We start from the raw sequence: 25,070 nt of genomic DNA, 5'->3' as shown, positions 1-25,070 counted from the left end.
AACACTACAAGAAATGCCTTTTGTAACGGGACATTTACTTCATGAAATAACATTTTTTATAAGGTAAGTGTGACAGTGTCAAATGGGTGAATTAAATGCACTTGTTACTGATGAAATTTCACCTGTCTTAAGTATTAGGAGACTAAAAATCCAGCAATTTCAAGATCTCCTCAAGAAAATGCTCCTGTGTTATTGGTTTGCAGTGAAACGCGGTTTGGAAGAAAAAAAAATTCTCCAAGCAAAATTAGATGTCCACAAACTTTCAATGAAACTCTTTATTAAAATGTATCGTTTTTTTCAGTGTGAGTGTGCGTGTGTGTGTGTGACGTCATGTGCAGACAAAGGTCCTCTCCTGCAGAGTATGTGTGGCAGTCGGTCGGCCAGAGAGAGAGAAAGAGCTTTGCGGAGCCGCCGCGCCAGCGCAGAGAGGCACGGAGACGCAGCAGAGAGCATCAAGGCGACTTCATCTGGAGGAAAATAAATAAAACAACTTTAGCAGGGACATACTGTTCGAGAAAAAACAGAGGAGGTATTGATTTTTTGCGCGGACATAAAATGAAAGGGTTACCTGGCTGTATTTTGGATTTGGAGTCTTGTATTACACAGCTGCGACTTTGACTCTCTAGGAGTTGTCTGTTGGAGGAATTTCAGGCACCCCGAATCAGGCTTGAGTTGGACATCCAGGAACCAGTCAAGGAGTAAACTAAACTACCTCTCACTGGAAAAGCAGAGACTGTAAGTATGTCAGGTCTTATTCTGCTTATTCAATGACTCCTTATAAATTCACATTTGGTTCCTAGGGGGAAAACAAACATTTTTTTCCTCCTTTGGCTTACTTATGCGCGTCTTCTTAAGCATGCACGGTGTGGGTATCTTTACATACTCAAAGTATACCTGCCACGTAGACGTGGCTAGAAAGCCCTCGGTTCAGATAAAGGCTTTGATGGCATTAGCAGATGCCTGAATCCGCTGTGCGCACCGTTATTTCGATAGGAGACGCTCGGTCGTGCGCCCACAGGGGTAGAGAACGGCGACGCGGCTGGAATGAAGGACTTGTTGCGCCAGAGCTGGGCTCTTGATCAAACTGAGGGATTGGAACAATATTTATGGAAGGGAGTGAGCGGGAAAATAACAAGCAGGCGTCGGGTCTGGGAGTAAAAGTTTGACATCTGTGTTGATTTTCCACGCTGATCCGCAGACTTTTCTTCCTCTCCCTCCCAAATGTTGAGTTGAGTTGTGTTATTGTCAGTGCTTGTAGGTGAAATTGCTGAAACATGATGACCGAGCTGGCAGCATATTGATAGTCCTCAAACATTTATTGTGGTGGTGGTGGCATCTTCCCAAAGTATGCGCCTTGATGCATGCTACCAATACCAATACACCATGCTGTGCCATGGCCTTGAAGTATTGTTAAAGATGTGACACTGGCAAAACTCACAATGTGGTTTTGGTCCTTTCAAAATCAGGTTCTAGCTGTATGATTCTCAGGTAGATAGGCAATGTTAACCTACCTCACCTGCAGCAAGGATGGAGATAAACAACTCAGAGTCAGATTTGAGCACAGTCCCCCTGAGTGAAATATAAAGACATCCTTAGTCTCCAATGTAATACTGTAAAAAGTCAAATGAGGCAACAGTATTTAAACATCTAACATTATTTATCATCCCTGCATCTGGGATACATGTAATGTTCAGTGAAGTTGAACATTTACAGAAATGTGCATAACCATATTACTACACAGTTCATGGTGTAAATGAAATGTAAGGTGTGCATCCTGGATATGACACAGTCTTGTGAATTCAAGAAGCAGATTCAGCGGACTGTGTCTGGTGCACAGTAACTGAAGAGTAACATCTTTTTATTGTGATGGTCAAGGAAGCCAACAAAGCAGAATATCGCAATAACTGCTGAGCAGGCTGCTGTGAAATTTGGTATTTGTGTCCCCCAGAGGAGAATGAATCTCTCTGGAGACTCGTAACATTTCATTAAGAGCAAGTCAGGTCAGCATTTTCACTTGACTGGCAATTAAGTCTGTTAGAACAAAACTAATGGCCAGATTGCTATGAAATTTGCTATGTGCATTTGTCGCTGTCATAGGGCGAATTTGAATGCTTTTGGTGACTTCTTGAAATTTTTCTCTAGTGCCATCACCAGGTCAAACTTTTCTATTGAAAATACATTGATTGTTGTGGGCCCTGGAGTTTCCTTCACCCCAACCCTCAGGCCAAAATCCCCATTTGCACTTAATCTCACATCTCTAAAGGAGAGGTAAGAATTTGCTAAGCACTTCCACTCTGCTCCCATCAGAAGATCTGTGATGGGGCACACAGGTGGAGCTTAAGTAAGTTTCTAATAGCCTATAAATAGCATTTAAATAGACATGACCTTTCCTTTTCTGCCGCCTCAATCAAACAAACATAAACAAATGGCCGCTCTGGATAGTCATTATCTCCGCGTTTTTGTTGATCTCATGGCTTTTCTTTTTCACAAACATTTCCTCATGTCTTCATGTGATAACATAACATTTGTAATTCACTGTTTTTTACTGATTGTAGGTCTACTGTAAAAAAGCCATATGCTCTCTACATGCTATATTTGCCCTTTTGATGTTACCTAATTAATACTGATCAAAGGCTCAAATGGTATGTATTTAGGAGTGTGTGTGTGTGTGTGTGTGTGTGTATTCACAAGACAGCGAGAACTCTGTTTACCTACCACCCACTGCCACAAACCTCGGGAGGTCTTTGATGCTATAGTGGGGTGTGGGAAACATTTACACTTCTAGTGCCTTTCAAGCTGTTTTAATTAGAATCCACATTGTCAAAATGATCTTTCACATTTGTTGACTGTTGGCTTAATACATTCCTGGTTGAAATATGGGGACTTTTGAGCAATTTAAATTTTAGGGCCTGTTTTCATCTTACTGTATGGAATCCCATGCATATTGACTTTACACTAAGCTGAGACACATTCAACAGCTGCAGCTGGAGGTGGGATAGGGTTACTAGACCATAGGGTCGTCAGTATTTTCAACCTTCCACTGTTAAATAAGACATTTAACCTTTTCACTTGGACATGATAAAATATTATTACTTGTTCTTGCTAAATAGGGCGGCAGCTCCACTTGGTGTTTATTGAACCAATGCCAGTTTTATTGCTTATAGGTGTTTCTTAAATTAGTCATTCTTACTAATATGTTACAAACACGCAAATGTGGATTGTGAATTTTAAAGACTGAAAGAAAAGAAAATCTCAAGACAATTTGAGTCATTAAACCGTGTTTCAGATGAGATTTGATTTATATGGCAGACGTAACTCATGGCCTTTTAACCCATATTTTAATAGTTGTGTAATTCTTGCTTCAAATTTTAACTGGTTTTGTCTATAATTTAGTTGCAACCATCCCCTCTCTGAGAGCCTCCTTTGCGATGTGCATCTAAAAGCACATTATGCCGCATTTTACTGCAAGCACGGCTACTGCATAGGGTTACAAAGTGAGGAGATAACTGAGAGATAGTGATGAAAGGAGCTGACAGGAAGAGATTGAGGCAGGAAAACTGTTTAGAGAAAAGAGATAGCAAATGTTGCCTACTTATCACTGCTTTTGCGTACAAAGCAATCTGCAAAAGATAATGGTTTAAAGTTTAAAGTGAAGGTTGAAACTATATTTTACCTAATGTGAGTTTACAGTCTAACATTTCAAAACATTTCATAACTCATTTTTCATTTACTGGTCTTCCCAACCTTTTAAATCTTTTCAGTGGAAAATCATACTGAGTGACCCTGGTTATGACACTCCAGCCCTCCAAATATGACGACAGGATAGTTCTCAGGAGCTCAGTGGTTTCCTAAGTAACCAGGGAAGCAGCACAGTCTATTAGTCATTAAGGTTCTGACTGAAAGATATACACAGGGTTACAAAAACATACGCATCCGAAAGTTATTCCACAACTTGTGATACGCTGAAACGTAAAACTAAAGTTGAAGGCTTACGTTGATGCTTCTGACTTCTGACCTTCTTGTTCAAACTTAACAAAACTCCCACTGCAAAGACTTATAGACTCCCCTGAAGACGACTGTTTTATGTTTCCCCACATGAGCTCTGACATCCGTCAAAAGAAAGAGTCCTTGAACCATCTGTGTTGTGATTACTGAAGGCAAGATTTCTCCTCCCCCTTATCTAAGGACCTGCATTCCACCCATTCTTACTCCCATCGTCCAGATTGTTTCCACATTCATGCAGGTAACAGAGTCGCATATTGTGAGCTTGTGAGTGAAGGAAATTAAATTTCCTTCACAGACGTGTAAATGGGGAAATGTTTCAAACAAGAGTTCTACCTGTTTAAACAGCTATAAGAAAACTGACACAAACTTACACATGCTTGGTTGTGGAGCTAATTAGTACAACCATTGCCTTCTATTCTATTAAACCTGCAATATTTTTGTGGACATTTTTAAGCTAGATGCAAATTTTACTTCTCCTTTAGCTTCCGTGCCAGTGTGTCTTTGTGTGCCTGTGGTCAGGCCACATGATCATGATAAAGTTGGTGATCATGCTTCACATCTTAAGCATGACGGACCACAGAGCAGTTCCCTCTGCAGCTCTCGTCCTTATCACACTGCAGTGGCATGGGACTTGTTGAGGTAACACACAGTGGTAAATCACTGTGCCAGCAGGCTACACTCAATCAGCTGCGATCAAGAACAGTAATAACAGACAGCAAATCTAAAAGCCTACCTCAAACTTCAACTGTCCCACTTATGCTTGATGCTTTTTATTCATATCATGGCAAAAACATAATGGTCTGAAATATAGAATACCCATAGACATACCTGTCAACATTGGGATTTAAAATAAGGGAAACTTTTAGGACACATTCTTCTCATTAAATAACACTATAATGTGAATTCCATAATATACTGTTAGTATATGGTTAATATATTCCTTATAGTTACTATATTCGTTCTAATTTCATATATAGTTTATCACTTGTATAGGCCTAATATTAATTCTGTCAGTTGTTTTCATTCACTAAATCCTTGTGCAAGAAAAACAGTCTACATTGGTCTTAATTTATTAATTAATAATTCACATTGTCGATCATCTTTCCAGTTTGCACTTGTCTAATTTTAGGTGCATATGCAAGTGAATACTATGGATGTATGTATGTGCAATGTATCATCCATCTTGGTCCCCTCGTTCTGCTGTTCTTCTTCTTCTTTTATTGGCTGACATCACCGCTCACTTCCCATCACTGTTAAAGCAAATGTGCTACATTCTGCTACCCGCTTTACAAGGGGGGGATTAGCAAACATTACATACAAGTTTTTGTATTTTTTAGAAAGATTTAAAAAAATACGGGAGATTTATGGGAAAATATTTAAACGGAAGGATACTGGGAGGGAATAGTTAAATACGGCAGCATCCCGGGTATAACGGGAGAGTTGATAAGTATCCTCCTAGGTGGTCAGCAGCAACTTCTGCGCACCTGTCGTCATTTTTGTTTTCAATATTTCTGGTCAGAAGACCCACACTTGCGCTCTTAAGATTGGACAGAAGAGGAAAAGATGAAGCGATGTAGAAGAATCAACCCGCTTGGACCTCTTTCAAGGTGCTTGGAACTCTCCAACAAAAAACAGGCACATAAAAAGTGCATAAGCCCATAAGTCCTCCACTGCGTTAAACTCATTGGAATCAACTAAAACATAAGGCAAGGTAAATACATCTTTCAACAACAAGGCAATTGAAAAGTAGTGGCCTCCACTGCTTAAATGACATTTAATGTGACTGCAGTTTAAGGAGAACAGTGTAACTGGAGATTAAAAACATCAATAGTTATTGTGTATAGTGCTGAGACATTCAGGCCCCATCTACACTACTCCGTTTTAGTTTGAAAACGGCGTTTAAAAATGAATACGATCCCCGTCCACAGTAGTGTTTTAGCTGTGTATCAGAGTTGATCTCCTTCTACATTAAAACGACTGAGAACGCACATCTAGTGGCCGATCAAGGAAACTGGGCATGCGCCTGCTGGTGTAAACATGAAGCAGATGGGATATTCCGCTGTTACAGAAGATTTGGTGAAAGAATAAAGTACTACAGACTAAGAACCACACCAGATTTTATTTTGCATGGACCAATAACGAGCTGGGACTGTTGCTGAATGTAACACGGGAGTTAAAAGCAACTATGGCGGAAGAAAACAGTCGTCGCAAAGTAAATATGTCGACATACACAGTATAAGTGTAGGCTGTGTTATTTACAAAATCTTTTAATAAGAATAACAAGTCAAAAACTCTGTCAGTCGTGTTTCTGCTTTGCATGACTTGAGAGCCAAACATGAGTGTCTGCATCATCGTGTCTAAAGTCCTAAGTTTTTGTCCGTCCGCACTATGGAGTTTTAAAATGAAAAACAGGGGCAGCGTTTTCAAACTTCTCCGTTTTAGGTCTTCGTTTTCACCATTTTAGTTTGGAGGTGCAAATGTAGCAAATGGTCTACATTTTAAAACGAAAACGCGGTCGTGTGGATGGGGCCTCAGACTGTTTGTACTTTTAAATCATGGCTCTTTGGGTCGGAAATTTGTTGGAAGAATGAGATTTTGTTTTACAATATGTTGCCTGGTTTTGAAAATAAACGTAGGGAAATCTTATTTTGTATTATTCTGCTGGTATAATCATGGATAACATATTAGAATGTCAGACACTTGCTGGTGGACAGATTTTAAGTGATGGTCTTGGCAGACACACAAGTCATTTGTTGTGGCTTTTATGTTTTCCATTTACACAAATTAACTGAATGTTCTGCTAATGCACAAGGAGATGTAAAGGTTCTAGCAAAGGTCCTTTTTTGTTCTTAATTTTTATCTCAGCTAATGTAAAAATAAATTGTGGTTTTGACAGGAAGCTGTCCCTGTCAGTTTGAGGACTGAACTGCCATTATGTGTGTGTGTGTGTGTGTGTGTGTGTGTGTCTGCCACATGAAGAATGCAGTTTAGGATAGTAGACATTTTTTGACATCATTATCATAAAATGTGGTTCCTGTGTTGGAAGAGAAATTCAGTTTGAGGAACATGTTGGGGGCCATCATTGAGTCAACTGTTTATCATGCGTTCCAGTGGCTCTCATATGTTTTGCCTTACAACACCCCGTGTCACAGGTTAAATCCCATGCTGAATATTTCCATCAAAAAATAATAAAATAAAATAAATAATTTATCATCTCAGGTATCTTTAGTTTAATAATCTTTGGAAAATGTACAGAAGTGCTGTTGCTAAAAGAACAGCTAGTAGCCAACTAGCAAGTTAGCTAGTAGGGGTGAGCGCCGAAAAATGAGCAAAACGTTGTGTTATCTTTGAACGCCCTACAGGAGCCACACTTCACAACCCTGCCATGTGTTTAACATATCCCGACAACTCCCTGGAAATGGAGACTGACACTGAGAAAATAAAAAGATGATGAGAAAGACATAAATCAGAGACAGAAAAAGAGAAAAACAGGCAGGCACATACCCGCTTGCCCGCAGGTTTGGAGCCATACACTAAGGTCTTAAGGTTTTAAGGTCTCAGCATACCTGTTGAGTACCATTTACTCTGCCGAATCATGCTCACTGACTGCAACTATTAATGTGTGCATACTGCAGCGCTGTCATCCGTGCTGGAGTTGCCATTGCACCAGCACTGTAGTTAGCACTGCTGACAAATCTACAGAAAACCTGCCAATTATCCACCCAGAAAGGTGACATAAATGAGGTTAAATGAACAAACCAGAGTTTACTACAATGTCTTCATTGTGAAATGTTACACATACAGTAACTTGACAGCTTGCATCAGCATTCCAGGAGATGGAACAATGAGGCTCTGTTACCAAATATGTCCTGTAGTGGACCTCCGAAATTTTTATGTACTGAGAAGGAGATAAAGACATGATCAAGATTGTATTCCCCATGAAAGTTAAACAAAAGGATGTTGGTCAGAGTGACCAACACTTCAGAGCAGCCCACCCATTACTTTCCCTCTTTGCCACTCCTCATTCCTCATATCTTGTAAATCAATTATTTTTTGTGTCTGTGTGAGAAGGCAGTGTGAGTTAAAATGATGTATAGTTGTCCCGACATAGACACGGGAAAGTACAGAAAGAGGAACCAAAACCAAAAGAGAAATTATTATTCAACCCAGCTGCATCTGAAATCGTCAAAATTAATGGCCTGTTCTTGTGTGCTACTGTAAAGTGACTTTATATACAAATGTTATGCATTAGAGCTATTGCTGAAGACTGTTAATGAAGACGCCTGCACCTCTTAGTCCTCTGGTGCAGCAGTCAGTCAACAACGTTAAATCAGATGCAGGAGATACATTTCTGGGTTGTAAATCCTTTGTAAATATCTTACTTGGTGTCCAAGTTTTAATACAGTATAGTGGCTTTGGATTTTTTGGAATTTTTAATTGTGTTATAGATTACTTTTTGGCAATCAATTTGTGGTAAGGAGAACAACAAAAGTTGTATTTAATCAATATTCAATGAGATTTTCCACTCTGGTGAGACACAATTCAGCCAAATACTGGGCAAATGGTCACCTTTCAGCACGACAACCTGAAGCAGATGGCACAACGCTTAAATGGTTTCAGTACAAGTCTCTGAATATCACTGAATGCCTGGACTTGGACACCACTGTACATTTGTGGAGAGACCTGGCAGTTCTCAGACACTTCCCATCCAATATGACTGAGCTTGAAAGGATTTACCAGGAAACATGGGATAAAATGTCCAAATGCACAAACCTTGCAGATGTTCACTTACCTGAGAAGACTTGCTGCTGTTAATTGCTGCCAAATATGCTTCTACAGAATGCTGAATAAAAGCTTTTGTAAGCATGTCTACTAGAAAGGATCTAAAAACTATTTTATTCCCTCTTTTTCTTCTTTTCCTTTTGTGAAGCACTACTACTGTTTTTAAAAGTGCAAAAGAAATAAGGCTTCCTTGCTTTTGGCTTTCAGTTTGGTCTTCAGCAAGTGAAACATAAACAGTTGGACTGAGGTCAGGTGACTGGTTTGGCCAGTCAAGAACATTCCACTGCTTGGCCATGAAAAAGTCTTCTTGTGTGTGTATTTAAAAATATTGTCCTGCTGCATTGTTCTAAAATTGGGAATTTGTGGACTATAAAAAGGCCACAAGTCACCCAATATGGAAATGAAGTTCCTCAACCGTAAAGCTTAAAGTCAGCACTTGAACCAAGTAATCATTGGTTTGTTTTAAATGTAATGTGCTGAAATAGAGCCAAAGCAATGGCAAAATGTCACTTTCCACATACTTACTGATTGCACTGCATTTCACAATTTTCCTGCAGTGTCATTGCTGTATTATTTCTTTGGATGGACAATTTTTTAAGTCTAATGCATATTGTACACAAACCTTGCAAATGTATTTTCACCGCAGATGGTGGATAAACATGCTCGCAGGCCTTTGTTTCCATTCAGTGTACAGCATTAGTGATTTAGACAAGCGACAGTCCAGAACATTCAGTGATGAATTCAAAGAATGCTTTTGATTCAAACCCCGAAATCTCTGCAGACCACACTGACGCAATCCCATATTGCATCTGAGCTACGGTGATGTAATCTGTGGAATCTGTCTCCAATAGTGTGATTTCATTAGAGGATGACTGAACACGCCCCAACAATAAACTGCAGAGAAACCTGGCACATATGGTAGAGGCCGTTTTTCTGGACCCAGTCATAAATGTTTGGAGAAGTTCATAATTAAACGAAATTAAAACAATCAATGCAACTGGACTAAAGTCTGTAACTTCCCCCAATTCCTTTTGTTATACGTCACACTGTGGTTTCTTTAAAAAAACTAAACGAACAACATCCACATTTAAATCAGGTACTGTACGTGATATGTTTTTCAGTTCCTAGGTTTCAGGTTTCTCCCTTATCTTTCTTGTGCACTTTGCGTGTGTGTGTGTGTGTGTGTGTGTGTGTGTGTGTCTGTTCATACACAAAAGTTTCCAGAAAGTCTTTTCGTTTAACACTGTAAACACACACGTCCTCCAATCTCACATTGAATATATTTATCTGTCACCACCAGCTGTCAAAAACTGCACAAATGCCAAAAAGTTCAGGTGTGAAGTGGTGTACACGCCATGTATTTGTGCCATACAGCGTATGCTTTTGCTGCTCTAAACTGCATTTCTGAGGATTTTCAAGGATTAATTTCATGCTTATATTTTTTTCCTGCCATTTAGCCTGCAAACCTGCTTTACCCAAACATGTGGAACAGATCATTGCAAAAAGACCTTAAAGCAAAGAAGCTTATTAGATGGACATTTACAAAATGAAAGGGTGTGTTATACGCCGCTCCGCAGATAATAACCCATGAGTTGGATTTCGGTTGTCACTAGGCTTTCCTACGCTATGATCCCTGGAAGAATTTATAGCCAAATTAAAATGGCTTTTATATGTTATTTATGATTCTGGCTGTTATTTAGAAATAAAACATTGCTCTGAGTGGCTTTGGACAAACCAGAAGCCACTGCTCAGCCTGTCTCTACAGAGCTGTGTGTGATTTAGCAAGTTAACTCCTTTTCCCTGGGGAATAAAACATTGTTTTGTCAGTGTACGTCCAAGACTAAATGCTCCACAAGTGCTTCTGTTGACGATGTGATGAAATGCTGCTTCTTCAATCTCCTGTCAAGTTTGAATATGTTGTTTTGGGGTTGTTCTACAACAGTAATTATAATGAATCTCCTAAATATGTTCTACTATGGTCAATTCAAGTCTAGTCTACTGTGTAAGACAGAACACATTCTATTCTATTCTATTTGAGTCAAGTTCAGTTTAGTGGAGTTGAGTCTAGTCGAGTTCATTTTTGTTACTTTTACAGATTCCCCATAATCTGTAAAAATTATATTATAGTTCTGTAAGTCAAATATGGTCTAGTTTATGAGGATTGTTCAATTTGAGTCAAGTTGAGTTGAGTCTAGTCTTGTTAAGCTTTAATTGGCTTTTCTTCAATAATATTCTGGATTCCCTTAATTCTGTTCTATTCTAGTCTATTCAAGTTTAATTCAGGCAAGTCAAATTAAGTCAAATATGATCTACTATATAAGACAATACACGTTCTGTTCTGTCAGTGAAGGTCTTCAGTCATCCAGGTCATATTTATGCAAGGAAGGTTAAAATCAAGGGCAACTAGACTTGGTGAAAGATACTAGAATAAGAAGTCTCTCGGATGAGAGATGAAACGAGTCTTTGAGTATCTTTAACCAAGTCCAGTTGCCCTTCAATTTATCCTTCTTTGGGTGACATTCTATTTCCATGCGGTGTCAAGTCAGTTCAATTCAATTCTATACAAATATGGCCTAGTTTGTTAGATTTATCACATTCTGTTCTACCCTGTTCTATTCTAGTCATGTACGGTCTAGTTTATAAGGCTAGTCACTATTCTATTCTATTTGATTATATTCTGTTCTTAGCCATATCATGTAATGACTAAACATGTGTCACTTTGGAGCTTGGTGTGCTGAGATGGAAGTGCTTAAGTGGTTGGAGGGGTATCATCCACTGACCAGCCATGAATCAGCCCGTCACGGCTGTAGTCACACATGACTCAACACCAGCTCTCAATCCAACCCTTGTACTGAGCTCAGCCACTCTGCAGCAACTGTTTGAGAGTATGTGCGAATGTGACGGCATGTGTGTGTGTGTGTCTGTGCATGTTGGTGTGTGTGCACTCGCCCATGAAGTTAAAGAGAAAGTTAGAGAATGAAAGCCTATGTGTGTGTGAGTGTTTGTTTGTATTCTGGGTTGTAGAAGTCCCATTTCTCTGCTTTCTGGGGTGGGACTATGGAAACAATGGGCACATTGTGCGGAGAGTTGGCAAAGGGGAGAGGAGGGAGGTTGAGGAGAAGGAGGGAGGTGGAGGGGAGGGGAGATGAGGAGACAGGAGAGTAAGGCTGAGGAAAAGATAGATGCCAGAAGATGAGTTGAGGGGAGAGAAGAGAAGAGGGGGGTTAAAGGGAAAGGGAGAGGAGAGGGGAGAATAAGAGAGGAGTGAGCACAGTGAAGAGGACAGGTGAGAAGTTGAGATATGGGGACCATGTTGAAAAAAGGTGGAGAAGAGTTTAGGGGAGAGGAAAGAAAGGAGATGGAGACGAGAGGGAAAAGGGGCAGAGGTTAGGAAGAGAGGAGCAAATATGGAAAGGGAAAGGGAAGGGGGAGGAGAAAGAAAAAGAGTGGGGACGAGCTGAAGGAGGATAAGGTAAGAGGATATCAGGTAAAAAGTCAAAAGGAGAAAAGGAAGGGAAGGGAGAAAAAAGGAACAAATCACCTGAGTGAAGTGGTTGAAGGAGAGCTTAGGAAGCAAGGGAACAGGGTGGACAGATACAGATGAAAGAAAGCAGGAGAAACACAGGCAAAAGGAATACAATGATATGAGGAACATAATTGGAAAGGACGACAAGAGAAGGCAGATTATATGATAAAGGAGGAGGGGAAGTATGGAAAGTTATAAGCTTTCTCAGATTCACTTGTCATACGTAAAATATCCATATATAAAAAGATACAAATGGTCTGGATTGTAGCCAGTTTCTTTGCAGCTTTGCAGGTGGGGAAAAAATGACATCCGGTGAGTATAAAGTAACAAAAAACACAATTTCTCTGACAGAGTCAATAAAAAACGCATGGATGTACAGTATGATCAGAATTTGACACCAGATGCTGTTAAACTTATCTGCTTATTGTTAAATGACTAATCTGAGGACAAGTTTGACTCTAAAGTGGAGTCCTCAGACACTTTGCAGGCATTCAGTGAAGAAACTTTCCATCACTTTCAGATGTTACCACTATCACTCATAACTCATTCACATCAAAGTCTAGTTTGAGAAATGCTGCGCAGCTGAACACCTCAAATTTGGGTGATTTATTTTATGTACTAAAAATTGTTTTAGAGGTCTAAAATCATCATTATGCCCCAGATGTGTACAATGGTATCATTAATCGGCATGGTAATTTATGCATAACTGTAATCACTCTTAGATGTTTCGTGACTTTTTATGAAAATGAATCATTCTTACAAGGCTAGAAACTACAGAGCCAACAATCTACTGTGGGATTCCATGCTGATGAACTGCAGGGGCCATTTCTTGGACAATAAAACATTAGCATATTTGTCTGAACATCCAAATGAGCTTCATATGAATCATGTTTTCCTAGGTTCCAAAACCAGAAGGTGTGTACCTTTCTCCATAAAAGAGAAAAGCATTATAATTCCCTGTAAAACTGTACATCAGTATGATTCTTGAGCTGTTTCATTTCAAAGTCAAGTTTCACCCTCTATCCATATTAGGATAAGGAAAAATGTAAGACACCTCAAGAGGAGCAACAGAAGAGTCATGTCAACTTTATTTGTATAGCACATTTAAAAATAACAGGAGTTGACCCAAGTACACAACATACACAAATACAAGTATGCACGAACAAAAGAACAAAGAATATATACCAAATCCAAATACTCAATACAACACTAATACACCAATACACATCAATAAAAGGAATAAAACCAAATTCTAGGAAACTAAAAAGAAATAATTAAGAATGTCAGATTAAAAAGCTGTGAGAGATTGACGAAAAATAAAGGTCAGAATCAGGTAAAAGCCAGAGAAAATAGATTGAAAATAGATAGGTTTTTAAATTATATTTGAAGGACTCAATGGTGGGGCAGGACTTGATGGTAGATGGAAGACTATTCCAAAGCCTGGAGGCAGCAACAGAAAAGTTTTCATTAAGTTGAAGGAAGTTCCTCACCATCCAGCCTTTAATATCGTTAAGAGGTTCTTCAGAGAGTGGGCGCTGTCAGGTGTAACTGGTATGTAAAACTGTGTGTCATCTGTATAACAGTGATACAAAATATTGTACAGTGATACAAAATATTGTACTTCTCAAAGACAGTACCAAGGGGATGTATAGTGAAAATAAGAGAGGGCCTAAAATTGAGCTTTGAAGGATTTAATAGATTTTAATAAAATTCCACGGTCGATTATGTTGAGGGCTGCGCTAAGATCAAGCCGGAGTAAAATGGCACTTGAGCCGGAGTCATTATGGATGTCATTACTGCCTTCAACAGGGCAGATTCAGTACTATGAAGTGCTCTAAAACATTTTAAAAGTGTTCAAGTAGCAGGAGACCTGGAAAAAGACAACTTTTTCTAAAATCTTAGAAATATATGGTAGGCCTGTAGTTTTTGTAGTCACTGAAGTCAAAATCCCGAGCCATCATGCTGGGCAAAGCCTGCCATGAGCCTGTAGCTTCAGCGATGGAGGAGCCAGGATCATTCTAAAAGTCAGTGTTGGTACAGTCAGACCAGTGAGAAGTGCTTTGTTTGGGCCGAAGCGACTGTTGAAAGCTCCAGGAGGCTGGGATCCCTCTCCCAGACAAACAGGAAATAGATGTTCATCATACAGTATGGACAATCAGGATAAAATCTAAAAATGATATTATATAATAGATTGTTACATATATGAAGATCGAGGAGGATGTTGAGCAACGTCAGGTGTCGCGAAACGAGGCAAAGCTGAAGTACACTACATAGGAGAGAAGAAACAAACACACAGAGGGAGAGCGAGACAAGGACAACATGCACACAGGGGAGAAAGAGGACACCATGCACACAGGGGAAAGAGACACAAACAAACAGATGGTTCAGATATGCAGTTGTTTTCAGAAAGTTTACAGTAGTCTCATTGACAGGAGAAACATGGACTAAAATAGGCTTGATAGATTCGTTGAGACTGAGGCTGACCCACCAGAAGGATAATGGTAACAGGTACAAGGCATTACAATAAGTAATCCAGGTGGAACGATGAGTTTTAGTTTTGGATTCAAAGGCTGTAACAGAGTCAGGCTGTCTAATGTCAACAAGGAGGTTTTTCCAGAGGAAGGGGGCACGATACGAAATAAAACAATTCCGGGATTAAAGTCACAGAAAAAAACTTGAATTCTCTGAGATTAAAGTCACAAATTTTACGGGAAGAAAACACTGATTACTAGTTTTCAGATATGCTTGTGCTTTTAAAGGCACTGTACTTTATCAAAAGCAGGGTATGCCAATGCTATAACAACAGCCATCACATATAAGCTACTTTCACTAACCAATGCGTTTGGTTTCAAAGACCAAATGCATAAAAAATTGTGGAAGAACGGCAGACATTTATAAATGACTAAGATGTGACACATCCTTTCAAGTGGATTTGTTGCGGTCCCTCATATCTGCCTAACTGTCTGAAAGCTCCACTTCTTCTCTTATGTCTGCACTGACTGTTGTCTTGTCGTATATTAATGACTAAAAACCTTTTTCAACACAATGTACAACTTTAATCCCCCCCGGGTCCCGGTTGTTTTTTTAACCACTACACTGGCCCGAACATACCGTTATACCTTAAAGTCGGATCTGGATATAAACTAAAATAATTCATATCCAGACCTTTATACACAGGTGAGATATAGATTAGTGATGTATAAGGCTATCAAGCTCTTCATCTTATCCATGTCTTTCATCAGTTCCCTGTGGGGCTGAGTGTAGACTCCCAGATCAGAGATTGGCCAGGCATCTTTCTGACACCCTAATAAATGTTCTCTAATACAGACTAAACTTTCTCTCTGCATAGGAATAACATGTCAAACATGAAATTCAGCGGTGTCCCTGTTAAAGCTTTATTCCTCTCAGGACTGTGTTAACAATAGCATAGGATTTTTGAGAAACTGGGAGCAGTCTTGGGTTTAGTTGCTGTCTGTCTGTATCCAAAACCATTACAAATCTCTTTTATGATGTAAAAATGCTAGGTAAAAAGGTTAATGTTTGCTAAGGTTTAGGCACAAATACGACTTAGTTAGGGTAGGGTTAGGGAAAGATCATGGTTTGGGTTAAAATAAGTACTTTGTGAAGTTTTCGGGGGGGAAAAAACTTCATAACCACTGAGGTCATAGTTAAGACACCCATGTTGAACAGCGGTCTTCTGTGACATTTTGTTTACCCAGCCATCCAACCCAATATATTTATAAAATATACCCCATCTTATATATATATCTATATCTATATCTATATCTATATCTATATCTATATATATATATCTATATATATATATATATATATATATATATGATGTCACATTACTTATGGGCTTTGTCTCTTGAACATAAACATATGTCGCTTCGAGGTAGCCCCTTTAGCACCTCTGCCAGGCGAAATGTGTACACAAAAAAATGTTAATCTTAAATATGGATTGCCATGACATGAAGCGATTCCATTATGTACACTCCAGCTCTCCTAAAGTCAAAAATTTCAAGTTTGCACACAATATCCCTTATCATCTTTTCAGAAGGTTTCCATAACATTTCCATAAACCTTTTGATTCTCTTCACTATGAGATATGTTCATTTCAACATGCATTGTGAGATGTAACGGACACTTTTCCCACTTTGCAGTCACTAGCAGCTGCAAGTGGGACATTTGTTCTTGGCTTTCACTAACTCTGTGAGGAAGTGTGTCATCCCTCTGAAGTTAAAACATGAAATGTTATTTAGTATATATATTAATAGAAAAAGCTTTATGTGTTTGCTCATTTCCAAACAGACAAAGTGTTGATGATTGTAACAGTAAAACAGAGAGGAGGATAATTCAGTGTGTGTGTTAATTAAGCTTATGTTATGAATACACGGATGTAGCCCTAGTGCTGATGCTTGAGTTATGACCTCACTTAAATGGATTCCAGGGTGGTCCTTTCACAGCCTGACACACAGACACACACACACAAAACGCACTTTATTCTCTCTCTCGCCACATAGCCAGACTTTATTACACATTACTAACAACAATTAAGAGAGTGTGTCGACACACATTCAAGCACAGCAAGCATTTTGTTCTCTGTCTTTAGCACCTAGGGTTCAACACATTGCACACACACATAGTCCCAAACTTTCCTCTCTTGCTCAGACACACTAAAAGGCTTCAACTAGCTGCTCTTATATAGTCCACATATTTGTACACACCCAGGTGCAGGAACACAGAAATCTGAAATCCCCTCTTTCTGTGTCCTCTTTCTTACTCAACCTTTCCCTTTTAAAAGACCCACCCACTAGCTGTTGCAAATAAACACACACACACACACAATGACAGGATCTTTCTCTGGTCTGATGAAAGTGTTGGGAATGTGTACTGAGAGGCCACTGACACTTCCTCCACTTTCTAGTACTGACGACTCGCCTCAGGCATCTAATGCCCCGGTGATTGCTCTCTCCAGACGTTTAATGGCTATAAGCCGCAGATGACAAACAAAATAGATGGGCTTTCATCTGCGGTGGTAGTTGTCGTAGAGCGCTCCCTCACTGTGGATCTATCCTGCATTAGTGTTGCCTGCTGTCACTCAGCTGCTCCTTTCAGTGCTTCTTAATGGCTGAGTTACTGCTTTCTCTGGATACAAGCAAAAACTTCAAAATGACATGCAGGTCTAATGATGTCCTTTATAAAGTGACCAGACAAATCACCACAGACTGCATAGGGAAAATATAAACCTAACCATCTTTTAATGTATGTACTGTCTGATAAATAAACATAGTTTTCAATACTCACATGCACGTGTGTGTACACTGAAACAGTTCTTGTTCATACTGGCCATTACGAGATCCACATCATCGTTCTGTTCACAAATATACTCCGATTTCATAGTTATTTAAGGTGTCTAGTTGACTTTACTTCTTACCCACCTTAGATAAAATACACTCCGAGTACGTCAGGTTAATATAATATTTACAGTTTTTTACAAAATTTTTTCCTCTTTTTGTTTTCTGGGATAGTGTTTGGGACAGTATTTCTGGAAATGTTGTCATAAAAAGACTGTTAATTTGGAAGAGATTCAAATGATTTAGCTCAGACAGCTGAAGTTTCATAAACATTGCAGTGCATATTTGAATAGAATGAGGACTATGGATTTTGTCCTTACATTGTAAGTGCATTAGGAACAGATATCTTAATGGCCAGTATGAATGGAATGAATGATTACAGCAAACAGAAATTGTTTCAGTGAAAAAAAAAGTGGATGTGTGTATCGGCTACAGCAGTTTAATTTTTGTGGGTTGTCCTTTTGCAAGGAAAAAGGTAAACATGGTGGTTAGTCTCTAATATGTTAATGCTAAGCGCTAACTTGTTAACAGTCATAATCATTCATGCAGTACATGTTCAACATTTCTAAAGTTTGCTATCGCACGCATGGCATTGACAAGCAACTTTTTAAATAAAAGGCCCAATCTTCTCCCCAAATTACTTTGTCTCCACCAACAGAGATTAGCAGGATGGCAAGAACAGGAACAGGTGAGCGGCCCCCTGGGTAATGCAGTTTATTTATGGTATCATGAATTGCCCACAGAACCTGATGTATAAGTGCAGGTACTGTATACCAGTGAGTGCCAGCCCACTATAAGCCCTGGTTTCAATATACATAAGAGTACTAGACTATTTTTTAAGACCCCATCCTCTAAATGAGGTTTAACTTGTGTGGTCTTGTTTTAAAAAAAGGATTCAAACAATGACAGAATTCTGAAGCAAAAAGCATGGAAATGTGGCCGTGTTGTGATGATTACAGGCCAGCATGTATTTTTTTGACACGTCTCCTCAGAAATCAATGTGGAGAAATTGAGCAGATACATCCGGCTTGTCTGGAGCAGTACAGTATTAGCAATAATTCAATACAGCTAATAGAATGTACCATTGTGATTGCAGTGAATAAAATCACATTTTACAGCCACTCCAAGCAAACAGGACTGCAAATGGAGTCCCCTATCGACCTGCCTCAGGAAATTGGAGAAATAAACTGAGTCCAGAAAACCGTTTATTTAATTGATTAGGGCTTTATACTGTGGTTGGTGCACTGCCATGCCTAATAGACACCCGTTTTGGCTAAGGAATATAAAGATGTTGTACACTGCGAACATTTTGAGCCAGCCTGCTGTATAGTTCATGGGCAGTATTGCTATTGGCTTTAATTAGTATTAAAAATGGGCTAAATTTAGAATTTAAAGCATGCGGTTCTATGGAACGAAAGAACAGTCAGGAACTAAATTATGGGCTATTGCTACCGGCAAAACTAATGCTCAACATTATGTGACATGCTTGTATATCATGGCCATCAAATCAGTGTGTTACCAATGCGATTTAGTGCTCCTCAGCAGCTGAGGTGCAGGAAAAATATTTTTGGCAAACCTTAGCTTTCATGGCTTTCAACACTGCCTCATTCCCCAGGAGCCTCCCTGAAGGTTGTGATAGTTTTTGATAGTTTTTCCAACATTGCAAATTTGTGTGTGTGTGTGTGTGTGTGTGTGTGTGTGTGTGTGTGTGTGTGTGTGTGTGTGGAAGGGAGTGGGGTCCTTGTCTAGTTCATGTTTGGCAGAGTGGAGATGTTTGCTGTGTCACTGCAGGGAGAAGAGAGGGCTTAGAGGATATGAACTGCCTTATTAGAAGGTAAATCAAGACAGAAAGATTTCCACAAAAAAACTGGCCTTTGACGCAGAACTTCTAATACTCAGTCTTTCATTCCTCGTCAATTCTTGTTTCTGCCGTTGCTAACCCCCTCTCTCTCTTTGTCTCTGTCTTACGTACACACACACACACAAACACAATCCACTCTACTCTAGCCCTGAGGTCCTACTTTCCGGTCTGGGGTGTATGAGAGAGACTAGCCAGCATTTGTGTGGGACTGGAGCTTATTAGACACACATATACACACAAATGTTCCTGTGAGCATTGTTTATGTGTGTGTGAGTGAACTCTAAGCATCATGTTGCTGCTGTTGCTGCTTAGTTTTTTCAGTTTCCTCTGATTCATTTGGTTTTTTTTTAAACAGGAACAATTGTAAAACTCCACCAGATGGAAAAAACGTGTTTTGGCTTCATATCACACTGGCGTTAATTCACAAAGCACACACAGATATACATACACACATACACACATAGCTGCACACAAATGACTGCTAATCATGTTGAGTCCAAATCCAAAGGGGATTTGTGTTATACCACGTTTCATGAACCGGCTTAAGTCCCCATGTTTCCTAAAGCGCTGCTTTGTGTTGAACGTTATGAAAGAGGAATATATGTTTTTGTTCCAAAAAGTATAGATTAACTCCTTCTTTCTTAGCTGAAGTGTAAAAATAGGACATGTGCTCTAGAAGATGGATGCAGAGGCTGCTCTGTTGAGTATATACAGATTTTGTTGTGGTGTCCTAAATCCATGTAAATACATAGTTCAAATACTATTTTTAAATTTATTTTATAGTACACTTTTTCCCAGATAATGGCCATTTGATGGTTTGATGGTTTTGGTTGTTGATTCCTATAGGTAGTCATCACAGATAAATTAAACTTTAAAGGGTGTCCTTGCAATCCAGATGCACAAATGTTGTTGCTTAATTAATAGTAATTTGGGATAATACATAGGCCTATTTTAGGGAACATTTTGAGCCATTGGGTTTTAGGTTAAATTTGCAGAGTAATGCAATCAGATTGGACTTCCCATATATACCAAACCTTTTGACTGAACTACCTGGTCAATTATTGTACTGTTTTTTTCATTGCTTATTTTAATCTAGCATTTGTAATCTTCAGACATCACACGTTTGCCGTGGCTTGGTTTGATTTGATTTGATTGAGGAAAATAACCACATGTGATCTACTGAGGAAATCTAGCATTTCTGTGGTATTTCAATCTTTGACAGTTGTTTTGACATGATGAGCAGTGTTGCAGATCAGTGCATGTGAAAAGTAAACCTAGCTTTTGAAATAAAATCCAGTAGCTCTACATGTACCGAGAGATTACAGGGAGAACACTGCTGGAGAGCATCACCTTGGTCAATTTAAAATGTTAACAACCTAAATTGCTTAAATTTAAACATCTAATATATTTTCCCCTCAGAAAGCACCACTACCACCATGGATGAGGAACAGTGCTACTACAACGAGACCATCGCCTTCTTCTACAATCGCAGTGGCAAGTACCTTGCTACTGACTGGAACACCGTCAGCAGGCTGGTGATGGGCCTGGGCATCACTGTGTGCATCTTCATCATGCTCGCCAACCTTCTGGTGATGATCGCCATCTACGTCAACAGAAGATTCCACTTCCCCATCTACTACCTGATGGCCAACCTGGCAGCTGCTGACTTCTTTGCTGGACTGGCCTACTTCTACTTGATGTTCAACACAGGACCAAACACGAGGCGCCTGACTGTTTCGACGTGGCTGCTGCGCCAGGGCTTGATTGATACCAGCCTGACAGCGTCTGTGGCCAACCTGCTCGCCATCGCCATCGAGCGCCACATCACCGTGTTCCGCATGCAGCTACACACTCGAATGAGTAATCGGCGTGTGGTGGTGGTGATTGTCATTATCTGGACCATGTCTATAGTCATGGGAGCCATCCCCAGCGTGGGCTGGAACTGTATCTGTAGTATTAAGTCTTGCTCCAACATGGCGCCACTTTACAGCAACTCCTACCTAGTCTTCTGGGCAGTGTTTAACCTTGTGACTTTTGTTGTTATGGTAACACTATATGCCCACATCTTTGTCTATGTGCGCCAGAGGACCATGAGGATGTCACGGCACAGCTCTGGACCACGACGCAACCGAGATACCATGATGTCTCTGCTGAAAACCGTGGTGATTGTGTTGGGTAAGGAAGAGATCTATCTATCTATATATCAATTCCATTACCTTTGTAGAGTATCTATCTCTACATTACTACGTATATCTACCTCTAACTTTACTATGTATATCTAGTAATGTACTCTATCTCTGTACCAGTGAGTCTGACATTTGAATGTATCAGCAGCAGCAGAACAATGGATCTGTTGATGGGTCTATCCATGAGGCTATATAATTCAGCACTGTGTCTGCCTAGCACGACTGTAAACTAACCCTGTCCCCACGTTACAGTAACGTGTTGTGGTTCTGCATGAGCAGTTTAAATGCAGAAGGTCTGTTCAGTGCAAAGTGAATATGTTCTGAGAAATCTAAAAATCATTACAATGCATTACAATTACATTTCATTTTGCTGTTCCCAAAGTGGTGCGTACGAGTAGCTATAATGTGTAGATACAGTTGTAACAAGGTGTAGATGTGGAATAAATAGAAAGATTGCTGCCACAGCAGTTTGATAGATGTGGTTTGATGACTTTATATAATGTACTTATTTTTCACTGTAAGCAAAACCACTTATTTCCTGAAGAAAATGAAAGCGGAGATTTAACAGATGCCCACTTCTGCAAATATTATATTTTGACAGAGACCTAATCTGAGCCTGCAGATCATCTTCATGACATCCCTGTGCAAGCCTTTAAATCACTTGGCTTTAAACTAGACAGTGTGCTGAAAATGTCTACTGCATAATGGACAGTTATCGTTGGAGTATCATGTTCACTCATATGAAATTAAAATTTTATTGATAATTTCTCACCATGACTGCATTAATTAGCAGCTTCATATCACACGGAGAGTTTCCCCAAATGAACAGATCCAATGCTGTGTTAATGTTAACATTAGATTTGTGTGAACACAAACTCATAACTGGGAAATGTGATTCACACAGCCTCGAATAATTACACAGGATTTTTATGAGCCCCAGAATGGTCCAGTCTATGTAAAGAATTGTGAAATAGCCACAGCTAATCCACAGTTGATTCACACTGGTTGCACAGTATAAGGGCACATTGGTAAGATGTGATTTAGGCCATGATTTTACTATAAAATGGATTTTATTTCTCACATCACATGTGTGAGTTGTGCTGTGCCCCATGCATCAGCACAACTCACTGAGATAGAAACTGAAGTCCAAACTTCTGAAAATAAGAAAAAAAATGCAATAAACAATATGCCATAATCCAGATTTATCCTTGTAGTATTGTACTATTGTGTGGTGTGATTGTTTTAATGCAGTGACAATGCAACAGTGCCTGCCCATTTTCATGCTGAACTGTGTGTGTAGTCTAACAGTTTTAAGTCAACGCATTCGGTAGATACAATTCCCATTCTCCAGGCCTCTTCAGTGGTGTGTAAAGTAAGTGTAAAGCAGTGTGAATTGTGGGAAAAGCACTTCTTCTTACTGCCTGGAAGCAGGATGTGTTGGTCCTAGACAAAACATACCAAAGGATTCCATGTGATTTGTCTCCTATGTGCCGTGTTATCTCATCCTGTTGCCTCTGTTGTCTTTACTCCCAACTTAATTCGGAGCAGTGGATAGCAGTATATGCTCTGAAGCCTACAGTATATATAATTATTCTTCTTTTTTGCCATTGCCATCTTCATCCTTGATTAATTGATTCCTTACAAATTAAACAAAATACATTACGCCCTAAGAGTTTCTCAAGTTCTGCCTGGCTTGGGGTCAACAAAATATCAACAGTCTAAACTTTCTCTAGAAAGGGAGCTAGAAATTGAAGGCTAACAACTCTGCAAAATAATGAAAGAGTAGGGAAACCCCCTACACTGAGCAACTGAACTACCGCTGCTCTTTGGTTTCATTCCCAAAAGGGTTTAGGTGACTACTGTGATTAAAGGAAAGTTCAACATTTTTTTAAATCAAAGAATAAAGTGAGGGAGAGATTCCTGGTTTGTATTTTAACTACAATATAGCAGCTTTGTTTGAATGTATAGCATTCAAGAAACCTGTGAAAACGTTGTGTTGGGATACACAGTCAAGTTTAAGGGTTTGTTTGTTTATTGTAAGTGCAGTTTTACAATACTTTCATAAAAGACAAGTCTTACTTTTATTAATTTGAATCATTATTGTTTCAAATTCCTGAACAAATAACATTTGTTTCTGTTCATTGATGCCAAACCCTTACTGGGAAAGTAAGTCTTTTGAGCAAGAGTGTGATGTGTTTTAGTTCAATCTGGAATCCACTGCTGTTTCTGTGTGAGGTAATTTTTAGCACAGAGGAGGCCATATAATACATTTTCTTGTATTGAAGATAAGTAGTTGCTTGTTTAATTGGATATACAGTACAATCATTTCTTCACATCTCTTGGACACTAATCTCCTGTTTAAATCCCTCTTAGCCTGTTTTTGTCTTACACTGGCCAAAGCAAAACAAAAAAAGGTCACAAGTCATTTAGTGTCCAGCGGGGTCAGAGTTGCCATTAAGTTCTGAGTTTTGATTATGTTTGACGTCTTAAGGGAAGATTACAATGAACTGACAAGAAAGTAAACTCCACCGCAATTCCATATCCAGCTGACCCCATCTGCTGAACAGATGATAATAACTGCTCCCCTGCTGCCTGCTGTCCTCTCCACTTGTCTTTCTCAGGATTCTTTAAAACCAGCCATGGGTGATTTCTTCTAGGAAGGGCAGGATGAGATGGGGGAAAAAGTTGGTCACACACACTTGCACACATTCACAATCCCAGGCACATACATATATACACAAAGAGCCCTATAGCCAGAGCAAAGTGGCACACAGCACAATTGTCATTGCTAGTTTCTGAATGATGCAGTTGGCATTTTCACGGACCAGCGCCAACATTCTGTAAGTAGCAAATGTACTTCCACCATCTGTGCGCCCATGGGAGTGTTGGTCTTAAAACGAGGTGTGGTCAGGCGCATTGTTGGTTCATTGCCATCTTGAGGCAGCAGAAAGCGATTAATCAACCATTAAGCAACAAAAACCTGGTCTAAAGTCAATGGCGCAGTATTTTCCTTCTATTTAAAGGGCACATTATTCAAATAATAAGATGGCCCCTAACACACAAACACGTATGGAAATAGCATTTACAAACACACAAACCAAAATGTATAATAAGCAGTTCCCTTTTAGGTACCGTGGGGAGTTTTTGACCACTAGAAGTGCGCAATGTAATGATGTGTTTTCTTGTGCATGCATATGAAGACACACATAGACATGCACATGAGCATGCAGGTGACATGATGCACATACCAGGCAAAGATTTCACACCATACCACGGCAGCAAATGTGGACATGGATGTAAGAAATGCAGGTTTCAAAATACTGAAAAGTATTGGCATTATAAATGTTTAA

The 25,070-nt window shown here is 39.5% G+C and overlaps 1 protein-coding gene across 1 annotated transcript in view; it reads left to right on the top strand.

Annotated features, from left to right (window-relative positions):
- Positions 1–339: 339 nt before the first annotated feature.
- The window catches only part of lpar1 (lysophosphatidic acid receptor 1), a 46,231-nt gene continuing 21,500 nt past the window's right edge, over positions 340–25,070 (top strand). Inside the window, exons 1-2 of the mRNA XM_038733709.1 lie at positions 340–735; positions 20,954–21,709. Coding sequence (XP_038589637.1) covers positions 20,971–21,709 — 739 coding nt within the window. The 5' untranslated portion in view covers positions 340–735; positions 20,954–20,970. The remainder of the gene's footprint in view (positions 736–20,953; positions 21,710–25,070) is intronic.

This window comes from Micropterus salmoides, unplaced genomic scaffold (assembly GCF_014851395.1).
Source record: "Micropterus salmoides isolate LMB-PRFRI ecotype aquatic unplaced genomic scaffold, ASM1485139v1 Ms_hic_scaffold_20, whole genome shotgun sequence".
NCBI classification, from domain to species: Eukaryota; Metazoa; Chordata; class Actinopteri; order Centrarchiformes; family Centrarchidae; genus Micropterus; species Micropterus salmoides.
The sequence above is the reverse complement of the archived record's forward strand: the minus strand, read 5'-3'. Positions and strand labels throughout refer to the sequence as shown.